This window comes from Balaenoptera ricei, chromosome 17 (genome assembly GCF_028023285.1).
Source record: "Balaenoptera ricei isolate mBalRic1 chromosome 17, mBalRic1.hap2, whole genome shotgun sequence".
In the NCBI taxonomy this organism is placed as follows: domain Eukaryota; kingdom Metazoa; phylum Chordata; class Mammalia; order Artiodactyla; family Balaenopteridae; genus Balaenoptera; species Balaenoptera ricei.
Window position 1 is genome coordinate 43650419 of NC_082655.1, and position 15081 is coordinate 43665499.

The 15081-nt window shown below is 30.4% G+C and overlaps 1 protein-coding gene across 7 annotated transcripts in view; it reads left to right on the plus strand.

Annotated features, from left to right (window-relative positions):
- TRIQK (triple QxxK/R motif containing) overlaps window positions 1-15081 on the plus strand; it is a 96626-nt gene that overhangs the window by 55855 nt on the left and 25690 nt on the right. For 4 of the 7 annotated variants that reach the window (XM_059902048.1, XM_059902042.1, XM_059902041.1 and 1 more), the window contains one exon: window positions 139-220. In XM_059902048.1, the coding sequence (XP_059758031.1) occupies window positions 160-220 (61 nt within the window). In that variant the 5' untranslated portion in view covers window positions 139-159. The remainder of the gene's footprint in view (window positions 1-138; window positions 221-15081) is intronic. The other 3 variants (XM_059902043.1, XM_059902044.1, XM_059902046.1) reach the window with 1 other exon arrangement.

Sequence of the window (15081 nt, forward strand, 5' to 3'; positions counted from 1 at the left end):
TATCTAATGGGAATAAGTCAAATGCATTTTTACCTGTTGCTTTAAAAATGGATTTTGTGAAATAAATTATTCCTGAAGTTTGTAGAGAGTTCTTTTGAGTTTTTAGGACTTCATCATAATTATTTTCTTTCTTTGCAGCAGGCATTTTGGAGATCAAAGATGGGGAGAAAAGATGCCTCCACTATAAAACTGCCTGTTGATCAGTACAGAAAGCAAATTGGTAAGCAATGAATTCCCTTTGATACATTCTTGTGAATTAAGATGAAGAAAAAAAGCAGTTATGTGTGATATTAAGAAAATAACTTTTCCCTAATACATATGATGCACAGAATATGAATAACAAAGGACTGCACAGGACTGTTTTTAAGGAACAAAAATCAGTGCAGCCCTGTTTACCTATGAAGAAATACCTTTTTTGTACTTATGATTTTTCAAAGCTCTTATAGATTTAATTAATTTGGTAAAGCAAAAATACTTTTATTGTTATTCTTAAGGCAAGGTGCTTGTGTATAATCAGTATTTTTAATGTTAACATCTGTTTAATTATTTATTTTTATCCTTATAAAATCTTTCAATTCTTTTGACTCTTAGTGAAAATAATGTGATAACCTCATAATTCTCCATTAAAATTTTAACTTTGTAAAATGGTGGACTAGAGAGAAGTCCAGTCAACAGCAAAGGAAGATAACAGGAAGCTTCTCTGTTTTAGACTATGCTCTATGTGCAGGATTTCCTACTCAATCTTTTCAAGGATGCATGGAGTATTTACAAAAAATTACCTCCATACTACATCACAAACCAAGTCCCCTCAATTTTAAAGAATCAATATCCTGCAACCACATCTTTGAACAAAGTGTAGTAAATTAGAAATCAGTTGGAAGCCAAAAAGTTAACCTCCCCTTCCCCACCCGCTACCCTCTCTTCTTACATGTTCCTTCCTGTTGCCACCTGTTCCCATTCTTTTGGAAATTAAAATAATAATAATAATAATAATAAAACCTCTTCTAAATAACTGACAGATACACAAAGAAGTTACAATACAAGTCAGAAAATAAGTAGAAGTAATTGATAACAATAGAGTATATACCTGTTTTATAAATATGATGCATAAGGTACACTCCAGAAGGGAAAAGATATTTCTGCAAAACAAAGGAGATGAAAACAAAGTGAAAAATATTTCAAATATGTAACCAATTAAAAATTTACATGTAGAAAAATAAAGCCCTACTGTAAAGAAAATAATCTGGAAATCCAATAGTAAAATGGGCAAAAAATATGAGCAGGCAATTCATAAAAGAGGAAATCAAAATACACAAAACCAAACAACTATTACAATAAAAAATGCAATCAAAAAAATCTTATGAAAGGTTTAACTCACGTAACTGATGGATAATGCAAATTAAAATACAGTATTTCTGACTATATTATTTCTTAGGAGAAGGTTTATGATATTTGATTTCTTTTGTATATATCTTCCTTCACTTATAGGATGCAGCATGAGTAAATTGTGTGGGTTGTTATATTATTTATGTGTTTAAACAGAAGGACTTACTTACCAGATTGAAGTGTGATCAAATGGGATGTGCTAAACCACATAAATAAAGAATAACCATATTGGGGATCAATCCACATCCAACTCTTAAATAAACAATTCTTAGAATTTTGACGAGTGTATATATCCATGTAACCACATATTCCAATCAAAATATAGAACATTTCCATCTTCTCAGATAGTTCTAGTCAGTCCTTACCCACACCCCCCATATGCAACCACTGTTCTGATTTCTATCATCACTGATGACAGAAAAATTAAATAAAGCATCAGCTAAGATTTTTATTGAAATTGAATTGTATCTAATGATCAATTTTTGAGAATAGACATCCTAAAAATCTAAAGTATTCTGTTCTATAAACATTGCATATCTTTCCTTTGATTTAGTTCTATTCATACATATAAGAGCCAAGAAAGAATAAGACAGAGAAAGTAATATAATTGTAAAGTCTCAGCCGTCTTCTTATACTAAATTGTTCTGAGGATTCTGTGTTATGCATTATGTTCCCATATAGAGTTCTCTTTCCTGTTTCACTTCCTCTTGAAAATATAAGCAGGCACAAGATCTACCCTTCTCACAGGATGCTTGTGAGATCCATAAAAAGTGTTAGAGCAGTTTATAAACTAGAGTGTTGCATGGACATGAGTTATCCTGGGTATACTTTGCAAATACAGTAATCATGATCAAACAAACTATACTAAAATTAAAATAGTGAGGGTATACTTTTGCTTACTCTTTTTAAGGATAATGCACTGCAGTGTTTAGATTTTCATGTATATACTATAGAATATTATAGTAATATTATGTAAGTAATAATAATAATAATATGTAAGATCTTGTAAAGAGAGAAAAAATGAAATAGAAAAGATATTAATTAGTTAATTAATTAGGATATTAATTTTTTTTTTCGAGAATTTTCTCAAGGAAAGATTTTTTTTTTCTCACTTAATGTGTCAGAGTTAGAAAGTACCAGAAGCCTCAACTCATACTAATGATGATAGATGGTCTATCACCGACACTGTCTTCCTTACATGGAGTTCTATGTAGACGTTTTCCCAGATACGATCCAAAATGTGAGAATAAAGCACCTAGAATTATTTTAAGAAGATATTTCAGTATTGGTGGTAAAAAACGAAGTACAAATAGCAAATAAACTGAGTATCACAGTGTTTTTTCTAGTATTCAAGCTGTTAGTAAGCTAATTTAGATTGCTAATAAAGTTTCACAATGAATAGAGGCGTTGTATGTGTGCAGTGCTCACTTGTTACTAAATCTCATTTATTTATGTAATTTTTGTATGGTCAGTCAGTAACTGTACTTGGCAAAACCAGTGCCATTTTTGAATGATGATTTCAATATCACTGTTTAATATTTGTCTTCCACTAAAAGTTTTGCCTTTTTAATTATGTAATAAATGACAGTGATTAATGGCTTTCACAAAAAGCCTTTCTTACAATAGTCTTTGCTCAGGTAAGAATCAAATGAGCTGACACTGTGACTGGAAACACCTCGTAGATAGAGAATTTTCACATTAAATGGACACTATGTTAATTATTGTATCGTGATCTTGAAATGTGTAGTGAACTGAGATGGAATACCCTTCTCACTTTCAAGGCAATAAACTAAGAAAAACTGAATATTCTGAAATATTGCTGACTGCAAGGGGAAATAAATTGGTTTGGGCCTTACATTTCTTCATAAATAATGTTTTAAAAATATATAATGTGAGACTGGCTAATATTACATGTATTATTCTAGAGATAAATTATTTCAAAATTGGAAAAGAATAGAATTTTTAAAACTCCTAACATAAGATATTTTGTAAATAGATATTATTAAATATATGAGGCCAAATAATACATGTGCTAGGTAAATCATATAAAAATTATAACTAATTTACTTATAAATTCCTATTTTCTTATATAACAGAAGTATTATAGGCATCTTGTGCCACGCATATCTTATTTCATCCTCATAGTAGTCCTATAGGAGCTATTGTTAGCTTCATTTTTTACAGATCGGGAAAATACAGCACAGATGGGTTAAAGAACTTTCTCAAGGTGCTACATTTGGTAAGAGGTAGAGCCAGGACTCCGTTCCAAGAAACTGACCACAGAATCCCTTCACTATACTGCTTCCCTGGGGCCAAAGACTATATTAGGTACTGGCAGATGCAAAAATAATTAAGTCATAAGATCTGAGTTCATGGAATTGGCGGTATAATAGCACTATGGCTGTTATGACTGTCTGAGGAAACTCTGGTCATAATTTAGAAATACAAAGTCCAAAATAAATTCTGGTATTTCTTAATTCTCTCTATATTTTTAAAACTCCTAATGTTATTACTGTAGTTTATTCAGTAAAAATTCATATATAATGGTATACGTATTTACTATTTCCTCTATTCCTAATTCTGTTTTATGTCCCAGACTTTCTATCTAAAATCATTTTCTTTTGTGCCTGGTAGACATCATTTTTTAGAATTTCCTAGAATATATGCCTGCTTGTGGCAAATTCTCAGTTTCTTTTTTTAAAAAATGATATTGATATACCATTATTTCTGAAATATGTTATCTCTGGCTATAGAATTTGCATTTAGAAGGTTTTGTTTTTATTTCATTGTGTGTTCTTTCAATATATGAAAATATCACTCCTTTGCATTTTGTCTATTATTTTTACTCCTAGGAACTCAATCGAAATGTTACTTCTTTAAAAATAATCTTTTTTTTTTTTAACCTCCTTTTAAGATTTTCTGTGTCTTTGGATTTCTGCAGTTTCACTAAGATGAGTCTAAGTATAGGTTTGATTTCATTTATTCTATTTGGGGTTTACTGGGCTTCCTGTTGTTGTAGATTCATTTTTTTAAATATGTTCTTGAAAATTCTTATCCATTTTTTCCTGAAAATATTACCCCAGTTTCATTCTTTTTCTCTCATTTTTGGCAAATACCAGATATTCTATTGCTGTACAATAGAAAGGTGCATTTTCAGCTTTACTAAATGCTGGTAAATTACTCTCTAAAGTGGATGCACTCACTATTTTACAGTCACAGAAATGATGTAAAATGTTGTCTATTTCTCCATATCTCTTTGTTACTTTTTAGACTTAAAATTTTTGCCAATCTCATACACATGAAACTGTATTCATTCTTATTTTTTCATTTTATTACTTACTAAGATTAATCATCTAATATATTTATTGATCTTTTGATTTGTCTCTTTGGCAAATCTATTGCTGCCATTTTTCTTTTTCTTTTTTTTGTGTGAGTAGACTTTTAACTACTATTCTTTTCTTTCATTCTTTTTTTTCATCTGTTAATAGATCTATATTTTCTTGAACCAATTTGTGTAACATCCTGGGATGAAGCTGAATGAAATCTACTGAGTTGTTTTTCTCTCAATGCATTGTTTCATTTCTTTATTTATACTGATAATAATTCTCTGTTACTTTATTCCATTATCCAATTTGCTTCTTGCTTTGGAAATACCTTACTTGTTTAGTTACTATAGCTTTTATACTTTTATACGTTTTTTTTAATAGTCTTTAAAGTGGTAGGACAAATCCTCACCCTTATGTGTTGTTTTTAAAACTTGTCTCAACTACTCTTGGTCCTCTATCCACTCATGTGAATTTTAAAATTAACTTTGAATAGTCATGAAAAAGACCACTGGTAGTCAAATTTGAATTCCCTGGGATTTGTAGATTACTTTGTGGAGAACTTATGTCTTTATATGTGAAAATTCATATCAATTTTATCTTTTGAAATGATCCTATGGCTGATAAATTCAATAATTTTTTATTATTTTCTTCATAAAGTTATTGAGTATTTTTGAGCTAAACAGAAGTGATACATAATTTATTTGCTATTATTGTGTAATTTTTTTGCTAATATAAAATTATATTTTGTAATTGGCTCTTGCTGCTATATAAACATGGTAATGAGTTTTAATGATTAACCTTGTACTAAGCAACCTGACTGCATTTTATTAGTAGTAATAATAATTTGTAATTTCTTTTGATTTTCTATATAGATGATTTTCTAATAGGCATAATTAATTTTTTTTTAACCTTTGTATTTTATCTTTCATATCTTGTTATGTTGTGCTTTTCAAGTAGTGGATATAAATTACTAACTTTTAAGAAAACACTTCAGTCGTTTTGCCATTATGTATAATACAGCTCTAGGGTTTTGGTACATACTTTTTGTTGGACTAAGGAAATTCTCCTTTGTTCTTAGTTTGCTAAGAGTTTGTTTTTCTTTTTTAAAATAATAAAGTATGTTGAATTTTATTGAATTTTTTTCTGTATCTGTTGGAAGGATATTTTTGTTATTTTGGCAAATTGTATTTATAGATTTTCAAATGTTAAACTATCCTTGCATTACTGATATATATCCTACTTTGTCTTGATATTTTTTAATACACAGCTGAATTTAGTTTACTAATAATTTAAGATTTTTTTAACATCCTTCTTCATGCATGAAATTGGCACATAACTTTCCATTCTCTTGCCATCTTTGTTCAGTTTTAGTTTCAGAGTCATATAAGATTTCTATAATGAATTGGAGAAATATCTTTTTTATATGCACCAGGATAGGTTATATAAATTTGGAAATATGACTTTCTGGAATGTTTATAAAACTCCCTAGCAAAACCCCTGTCTGAAGCTTTTTAGGTGAGTAGACTTTTAACTACCTTTTTTTTCCATCAGTTAATAGATCTATATTTTCTTCAGCCAATTTGGGTAACATATTCAGTGATAAAGTTGAATGGAAAATATCAAATATATTCATAAACAGTTATGCATAAAATTTTCTTAATATTTTAAAATTATAACTGTAATTTCTATTTTTAATTGATGTTATTTAATTTAACTCTATCTCTTTTTTCATCATCACTTGAGATTTGTTTAAATTTTTTAGACACTTTAAAGAATTAGCTTTTGTTACTAGATTTTATTATTTCCTTTTCCATAATTCTACTGTTGTCTCTGATTTCCTTCATTGTAATTCTTTAACTTGTCTCTTTCTTTTATAATTATTTGAGTTGAATTCTTCACTATTTGCTTTTCAAACATTTTTTACTAATGTATTCATTTAATGGATCAGTTTTCTTCACTACATTATTGGCTCTATTATATTATTTTAGAGCTTTCTTGAGTTATATACAGTTATCCCTCAGTATCTGCCAGGGATTGGTTCCAGGACCCTCTGCAGGTACCAAAATCCATGGATGCTCAAGTCCCATAGTTGACCTTTGTATTAATGGCTCTGCATCTATGGATTCAACCAACCTTGAATTGTGTGGTACTGTCTGTATTTACTGGAAAAAAATCTTTCTAAAAGTGGACCTACATGGTTTAAACCCATGTTGTTCAAGGGTCAACTGTGTATATATATATGTATTTCAAATTGATTTTTAACCTTATTGTTTTCTGTTCAGAAAATGTTTTTAGAATAATGTTAGTTTTTGATATTAAGCTCTTCTCTATTGCTTACTATATATATGGTCAATTTTGTTAACATTCTCTCTGTGCTTGCAAAGGATAGGTATCCTCTAATATTGGGATGCAGTACTGCTTATATTAATTGTGGTGTTCAAATCTATTTTGTACTTAATATGAATGTATGAGCTGTCATTCTGTGAGAAAGGATAATTAAAATATTCTTACTAATTCCATGAAGCTGTCAATTCTTGTAATTCTGTCATTTTTTACTTTGTATATTTTGAGGTTATGTTTTTGTTGCATAGCATTTCTAAATTGGTATATATTTCTGATAATTATTCCCCCTTTTCTATTAAATGCTGGTCTTTATAAAGTGCTATTAATTTTTTTCAGAGAATCTTTTTGTCTTAAATTAATGTTGGTAAAGACCTTTCTTTTGTTTAGTATTCTGATTGACATTTTTGTTCCTACCCTTTTACTTTCATCTAGACTTTAATGTTATATTTTATGATTTTGATACAGCCTAAGAATCTTTGTTTTGGGGCAAGCAAATTTAATCGTATATTATTTACTGTGAATAAAAAATCTAAATATATTTCCACAATTTTATTTTGTATTTTTTATCTGTGGTGGTTTTTCCTTGCTAATCTCTACCCTAACCTTCTTTCCAAAAAAAATTGGATTGTCTTTTTTTTTCTTTCAAATTTTAAAGTTTTACATTCCATTTCTTTCTCTATTTTCTTTTTTTGTTTGTTTGTTTGTTTAATTTTTTCATCCTTCAGATGTTATCCGGTATATTTGACTTAGTGAAAGCTAAAGTGTATCAATATGTTTATTTATCCTAAACAATATAAAGATTTTTAACTCTTTATATCTGATTACTTTTTCCTGTTGTTCATGTTGTTGTATGTATTACTTTCTCTCTTGTTTTTAACAGGATAATAGTTATTGTTATTATTTTTAACTTTTTTTTTTTTTAACTTTTTAATCACCAATAATTACTTAGATCTAACTTTATGTTTGCTCTCTTTACTAACCACTACCTCTTATATTTTACATCTTCCTCCTGGTGAAGTTTCCTTGCTCCTTTTGCCTGAATGCAAATATCTATTAGGGAAAAATTCCTCTGTCTCTGCTTAAAAGACAATATTGTTACATTGTACTCACACTTGAATTATTGTTTCAGGTGTTTCTGGTGAGAACTCATCCATTAGTCTAATTGTCATTTCTTTTTGGTGTATTTTTTTTCCTGTCATTAAGAATTTTTTAACATATTTTTCAACTTTAATTTAATGCAAATGTTTATTTTTATTGGTAAAAAGAAAGAAAGGGGGTGGGCTTCAGAATTGGTGTGATTCTTCATCCTGGGGATTCTCGTCTTTCTTAAGTTTCAGAAGGACTTAAATCTCTGATTTTTTTTTTTTTTTTTTAATAATGACTTTCCTCCTCTCTAATCTCTCCTTCTGGAATTCCTATTATGTATAAGTTCAGTCTTCACATTATAGCATCCATATCTCTTAAAATCATTTTTATATTTTATATCACTGTCCTACTCTGGGTTACTTCTCAGATCTACCTTCCCTTTGACTAACATTCACAAATTCTTTCTTTTTCTCTCTCTCATTTATTTCTTACTATGTCTAACTTGCACCCATAGATGTATCATTTCAGTGACCTTTTTTGTCCTGGGTAAAAGGTCTATTTAATCATTTTAAAAAATCATTCTGTTTTTATTCTGTTCCTTAATTTTTTCCTCTTTAATTATTTTAAATACCTAGTTTATATATTCTTTCAGGTTTTTTTAAATTATTTCTTCTTATGGTACCAACTTTACCATTTGTTGTATTGGCTTATTTATTCTATGTCATGCTATTTTCTTCTTTTTCTTTCTTTTTTTTGATCTCTTTGTGCTTTATGGTTCTGAGTTTGTGTGTATGTATTCAGCTTCAACAGAGGTTTGTTTTTGTTTCTGTTTTCTCCCTCTGTGAGAGTCCCAGCAGTCTGAATTATGAAATATTCTTATGGAACAGTGTTCTATTTATTTATTGACAATGGGGATTTTATAGATTTTGAACTATTATTTTGGACTTATTTCTTGGCCTAGGATTCCCACAATTTGGACTTCATACCTTGTTTTGGGTCTAACAGTATTAAGATTTGTATTTCTCACAGGAGACACATCTATCTTCCACACCCAGAACTTAGAGGAAGCAGAAAGATTCCTTGCTATTTCTCCAGACAAGCACAGAATTACTTTTTGTATGTTTTGGTCAGTCCTTTGAGAACCTCAACTTTATCCATATATCTCACAGTGGCACTATACAGGTCTGGGCCTTTAAAATCTAATGTGCAAGCCTCTTGACGTCTAATACAGGCACTAATATGACCACCCCGACTTCTGCACCCAGGACCACCAGGACATCAGCTGGAACTAGCTGTCTTGCTTTGAGTTTTTTCCTTGTTTCTGGCATTTGAACATTTTCTCTATTTCCTTTATTTTATTATAAATATATGTATGTATGTGTGTATGTAAATATGTGTACATCTAATATTAAGAGCTTTATAGAATGTTTGTTTGTTTGTTTGTTTTTTTCCTACTGTTTCTATGTACTTATATCAGAGAAGGGTCCATCTCAGCCCACTCTACCATGTTTTCAGAACTGGAAATCCTTTTAACATTTAACTTTGCTGATTGCACACACTGCTTCCTTTCTACCTTGTTTAAGTATTTATATTTTTATTTGTATCTACTAGGATTTAAACATTTTTGCAGGCAGAAGCTCTATCTAATTTTTGCATCCTTAATGATCATCCCTAATGATAGAAGGTACTTAATACAATAAAAAAGTCCCTAATTCTTAGGTAATTAAAATTCTATATGCCCTTTGTTTAACCTACTCTGTTTATATTATTTATTGTTTTGTAATTCCTCTTGAAATAATAAGCAGTATCTTTAACTAACTTGAAAACTCATTGATATATGCTGTTATTTAATTTTTCTGGAATTTGTTTTTTATCTTCTGTGTGATACCTTTTTGTTCTTTTCCTTTAATTTCATCTCTGTATCCCCAAGGGCACTTTACACATAGCAGCTACTTAAAAAAATATTTGTTGATTTTTTTTTGAGGGGGGGAGTGGTGGTTAAATACAAACTAAAGATTGAGATACTTTATAATACCTCTTACTTAACTACATTTCCCTCTGTTGGGGAGGAATAAACTTTCCTCTATCCATCTAGGTTCTTCTGGCTGGTCTAAGAATTAAATTGATATGAGACAGATTAATAGGAGAAAAATCAAACAAAAGTTTAAATAACATGTATACATAGGAAAGACCTAGCATAAACTGATTAACTCACCAAAATGACTGAAACCCTCACCTTAAATACCATCTTTAGCTAAAAATAAAGGAGGACTTGGGGGTAGTAGTTTGGAATTTTAAAAGAGAGGAAGGTAATTCACATGCAGATGGAAAGCAAACTTTTGGTAAACAAATGTTTGCTGGGCCCTGCAGAGATAATGAAACACAGAGTTCACTCTGATCTGTAGGCACTGCAGAGTTTCACCCACCACACCCAGCCCCTATTCTTGCAGATATCTCTGGTGATAGCTCTATTCTTAGAACAAGCTCTCTACCTAAATTTTTTAAACAGGAGAAGGTCAAAGTTTCTTCCTGAGTCTTTTTGGGCCTTGATTGTTTTAAGCTCAAAATAATCTGCATGCCAAAGAGACATTTTGGGGTGGCAAATTTTGCTCCCCTACATGTATAAGTTGCTCTCCATATATTAAATTGTTGCTTGGTTAGCATTTTTAAAGTATTTTTCTGGGAAGTTAATTTATATCTCATAAGCAACTTGTTGCATTATCTTTGTAGCCACTCAAAGTAAAGTACTTGTTTCTTAGTACTTAATGACTTAATGTGCTGTTAAATGGTGATGATTAATGTTAAGTTGATTAATGTATGATTAATGTTAAGTTGTTCTGTGCAAGCATTGAAAAATTATCATTGTTTGAGTTGCCTCTATAACATAATTTTAAAAGTTTGCGTGAGAATTTTGTTTCTGAGGATTAATTTACCAGCTTCCTCTCTATAGCCTAGATACCCCTCAATAATTTTAAGAAAAATACTTTTTTCAAATTTACTTTTATAGATACCTCCTTTTTCTAAGTAAATATGTGGCATCATTTTGTATGACTAGCTAAGTATAAAAGTGTACAATGCTGATGAGAATCCATTAGATCTGTATTTTTTATTGTGTTCCTGGTTTTGTAATAATTTTCTTTTTATCAACTTGATTGATTAAAATTTTAATTATATTTTGCCTGTGACCATGCAATTTGTGATTTTATTCATTTTGCAGCTATCAAAATGCAGACTTTTTGTTTACTGGCATAGCTACTGGAGCTTGCTATAGAGTTCCATAAGAAAGACTATTGACCCTTGCTTTTGCAAAGAGTTTTCTATAGTTATTTGTAGTTTGTAATATAGTAGCTAAAAATTGTGTTCATATAGTAGTTGGAAAATTACTTTATATGCCAAATAGTATTGTTCTTTTATGTGTAATTATGGTAATATGAGAAAAGTAAGATTTCAAATAGCATTTTGCTTTTTAAGGAAGGGAGGATGGATTTGAAGCAGTTGAGAAATTATTCTAAAGATGTTATAGGAAATATAAAAGTCTTTATTGTTGATTAGCAAATTTTATTATTTGTCAGTATTTTGGGCATGCTGTAAATAACTCATCTTCCAATAATTCATTTGAGTAATTAAATTTAGATTGCAAATTTTTCTTTTCAAATATTTTGACTCTTATCTCTTTGCTTTTCTATTGTATCTTAATTGGTGTGGTCTATATAAATGGACAATAAATTATATATCTTTGTTATAGAGATCAGACAGTGAATAGAACTTGGTATTCATCCCAGACAGAATTATGATTGAATGTGTTTGCAAGATTAAAGCACTGAATTTACTTTTTTCTAATTAAAGGCAATTAAAGATTTCCAGACACAAATAAAAGACAATGAATTGAGGAATAAGTGTAGGAGCAAGTCCATTTGCAGGTGAAAAGATGTGCCTTTGAAGCAGAACCAGCTGTATTTTCATTGAAAGAATAACAGTTGAGGAAGCTTTTCTGCATGTGCTTGCTTGATAGCATAATGTACTCATAAGCAGCTTATGCAGTATTCAGAAAATAACAGTGCATTAATTTTTAAAGCAGCAAAGGCAGAGGAAGAGCAGTACTGCCACATGATGATAATGAGTGTGGCTAGTGTAAAGTCTACTGTTCTAAGAAAGAAAAAAAAAAAGTGAGCTTCTGAAAAATGAACATTTATAAAACAATAACCAGATATTCACATGATAATGAGCTTAGGCCACAATATCAACAAAGGGCAAAGATGCAGTCTTGTTTCTGGGCAAAGCTAAGGAATTAAAAAGCAAAAAGCCAAAAGCAGTTAAGTTATCTATTCTTTTATTAAACTAAGGAAACTGTCAGTTAACCTGTGGCACAGTAAACACAGACTATTACTTTAAATATAAAATAATTCATGGCATAAATGTAGGTTTTTATGTTGAATTAAATAGAGCATATAAATTAATCTATTCTTTCCTAAATTAATTTAATATGAGGAATGGAAAATGATAATATTGAGATATCAAAATATGATCTTTATTAAACATATATTCTTATATCTACCCGTGATTCTTTATAGAAACAGTGCCCATGCTAAAGTTAAATATATTTTAATTATACTGAATAAGAAAGGAATTTTTAACATATATAATATCTACTGATTAGAAATTGTAAATGAAAATGGCTTTTTAAAGTATTCTGTTTAAAAAAGCAGATACTACACAGATTGTTTGCAAAGTGTATATAAATAAAAATTATGAGAATGTAGGTATTATCCTTGCTATCAAAAAATTCAGGCATAATTCAAAAATTCTTTTGCATCAATGTTTTCTTTTTAGTTATTATTTTGCTCTTAGTTTATATTTATAATCCCTGTTTAAGACTTGAAACAGGAAATTCTGGTGATTATGTACAATGAGTTGTCAAGTATATGTTTTCAATTTGTATTTAACAGGAGAAATCAGAGACAGACTAGTTTGTTTTGTTAAAGTTGCTTGAATTGGGAACTACACACATATTATTAGGTAAATCTTAGTTTTCTGTCATTAGAAGTAACCTGAGATATAATCTTTTGGGGCATAAGGATGATTAAAATGATCCCAAAGAAAAGTATCCACTCCACTTTGCTCTTAGTTTTATAAAGTGTGAGCCAGGGCTAGAAATAGCCGTGAATCCAGAGTGAAAAAAGAAATAAACTTATTGTTCTCTTATTTCCTGGAATCAAGAAGTAATCAATTAACCTCTCTCTCTCATTTTCATCTTATTTCAAGTTGGCTTTCTGTCCTTTATCATGAAAATAATCCTGAAGAGTATCTAAGAAGATCCTCAAAAACTACCCAGATATTTTCCAACCAAGCCAGAGACTGTTACTCTCTAAATCTAGGATCTTAAGTGATATTTAGTCTTTTTATTCTTTCTTCTTTTTTCTATTATGATCCAGCCTAAAAGATGAGAAAGAAATATTTAAATTTTTATAATGCTGTTTTAAGGAGAAATTGGTTGTGTAGAGAGGATGGGCAGGTCACTCTAGGAGCAAGAGAAGGTTGCTCAGGTTATCATTGGTTCAGGTTATCATTGTCAGTGTTCTAGCTGGTCATAGTACTTATAGTTTATGACCTTCCTTCTCCAATATTCATTCCAGATCTTCTTATCTCTAGCAAGAATCTGAGTTTGATGAGCCCTTTGCCATTAGTGGGTAACACAAATCTTCGTTCCTGAAGGTTCTAAGTGATTCTTCTTGTTATAAAGTCACACAGTTGAACTTTTTTTTTAATATAGATATAGAAATATATATATTTATTTATTTATTTTTAACATTTTTATTGGAGTCTAATTACTTTACAATGGTGTGTTAGTTTCTGCTTTATAACAAAATGAATCAGTTATACATATACATATATCCCCATATCTATTCCTTCTTGCATCTCCCTCCCTCCCAAACTCCCTATCCCACCCTTCTAGCTGGTCACAAAGCAACGAGCTGATCTCCCTGTGCTATGTGACTGCTTCCCACTAGCTATCTATTTTACATTTGGTAGTGTATATATGTCCATATATACACTACCACTCTCTCACTTTTTCACAGCTTACCCTTCCCCCTCCCAGTGTCCTCAAGTCTAGTAGGTCTGCGTCTATATTCCCATCTTGCCCCTAGGTTCTTCATGATCTTTTTTTTTTTTTTTTTCTTAGATTCCATATATATGTGTTAGCATACAGTATTTGTTTTTCTCTTTCTGACTTACTTCACTCTGTATGACAGGCTCTAGGTCCATCTACCTCACTACAAATAACTCAATTTCATTTCTTTTTATGGCTGAGCAATATTCCATTGTATATATGTGCCACATCTTCTTTATCCATTCATCTGTCGATGGCCACTTAGGTTGCTTCCCTGTCCTGGCTATTGTAAATAGAGCTGCAATGAACATTGTGGTACATGACTCTTTTTGAATTATGGTTTTCTCAGGATATATACCCAGTAGTGGGATTGCTGGGTCGTATGGTAGTTCTATTTTTAGTTTGTTAAGGAACCTCTATACTGTTCTCCATAGTGGTTGTATCAATTTACTTTCCCACCAACAGTGCAAGAGGGTTCCCTTTTCTCCACACCCTCTCCAACATTTATTGTTTGTAGATTTTTTGATGATGGCCGTTCTGACTGGTGTGAGATGATATCACATTGTAGTTTTGATTTGCATTTCTCTAATGATTAATGATGTTGAACATTCTTTCATGTGTTTGTTGGAAATCTGTATATCTTCTTTGGAGAAATGTCTGTTTAGGTCTTCTGCCCATTTTTGGATTGGGTTGTTTTTTTTTTTGATATTGAGCTGCATGAGTTGCTTGTATACTTTGGAGATAAATCCTTTGTCAGTTGCTTCATTTGCAAATATTTTCTCGCATTCTGAGGGTTGTCTTTTCGTCTTGTTTATGGTTTCCATTGCTGTG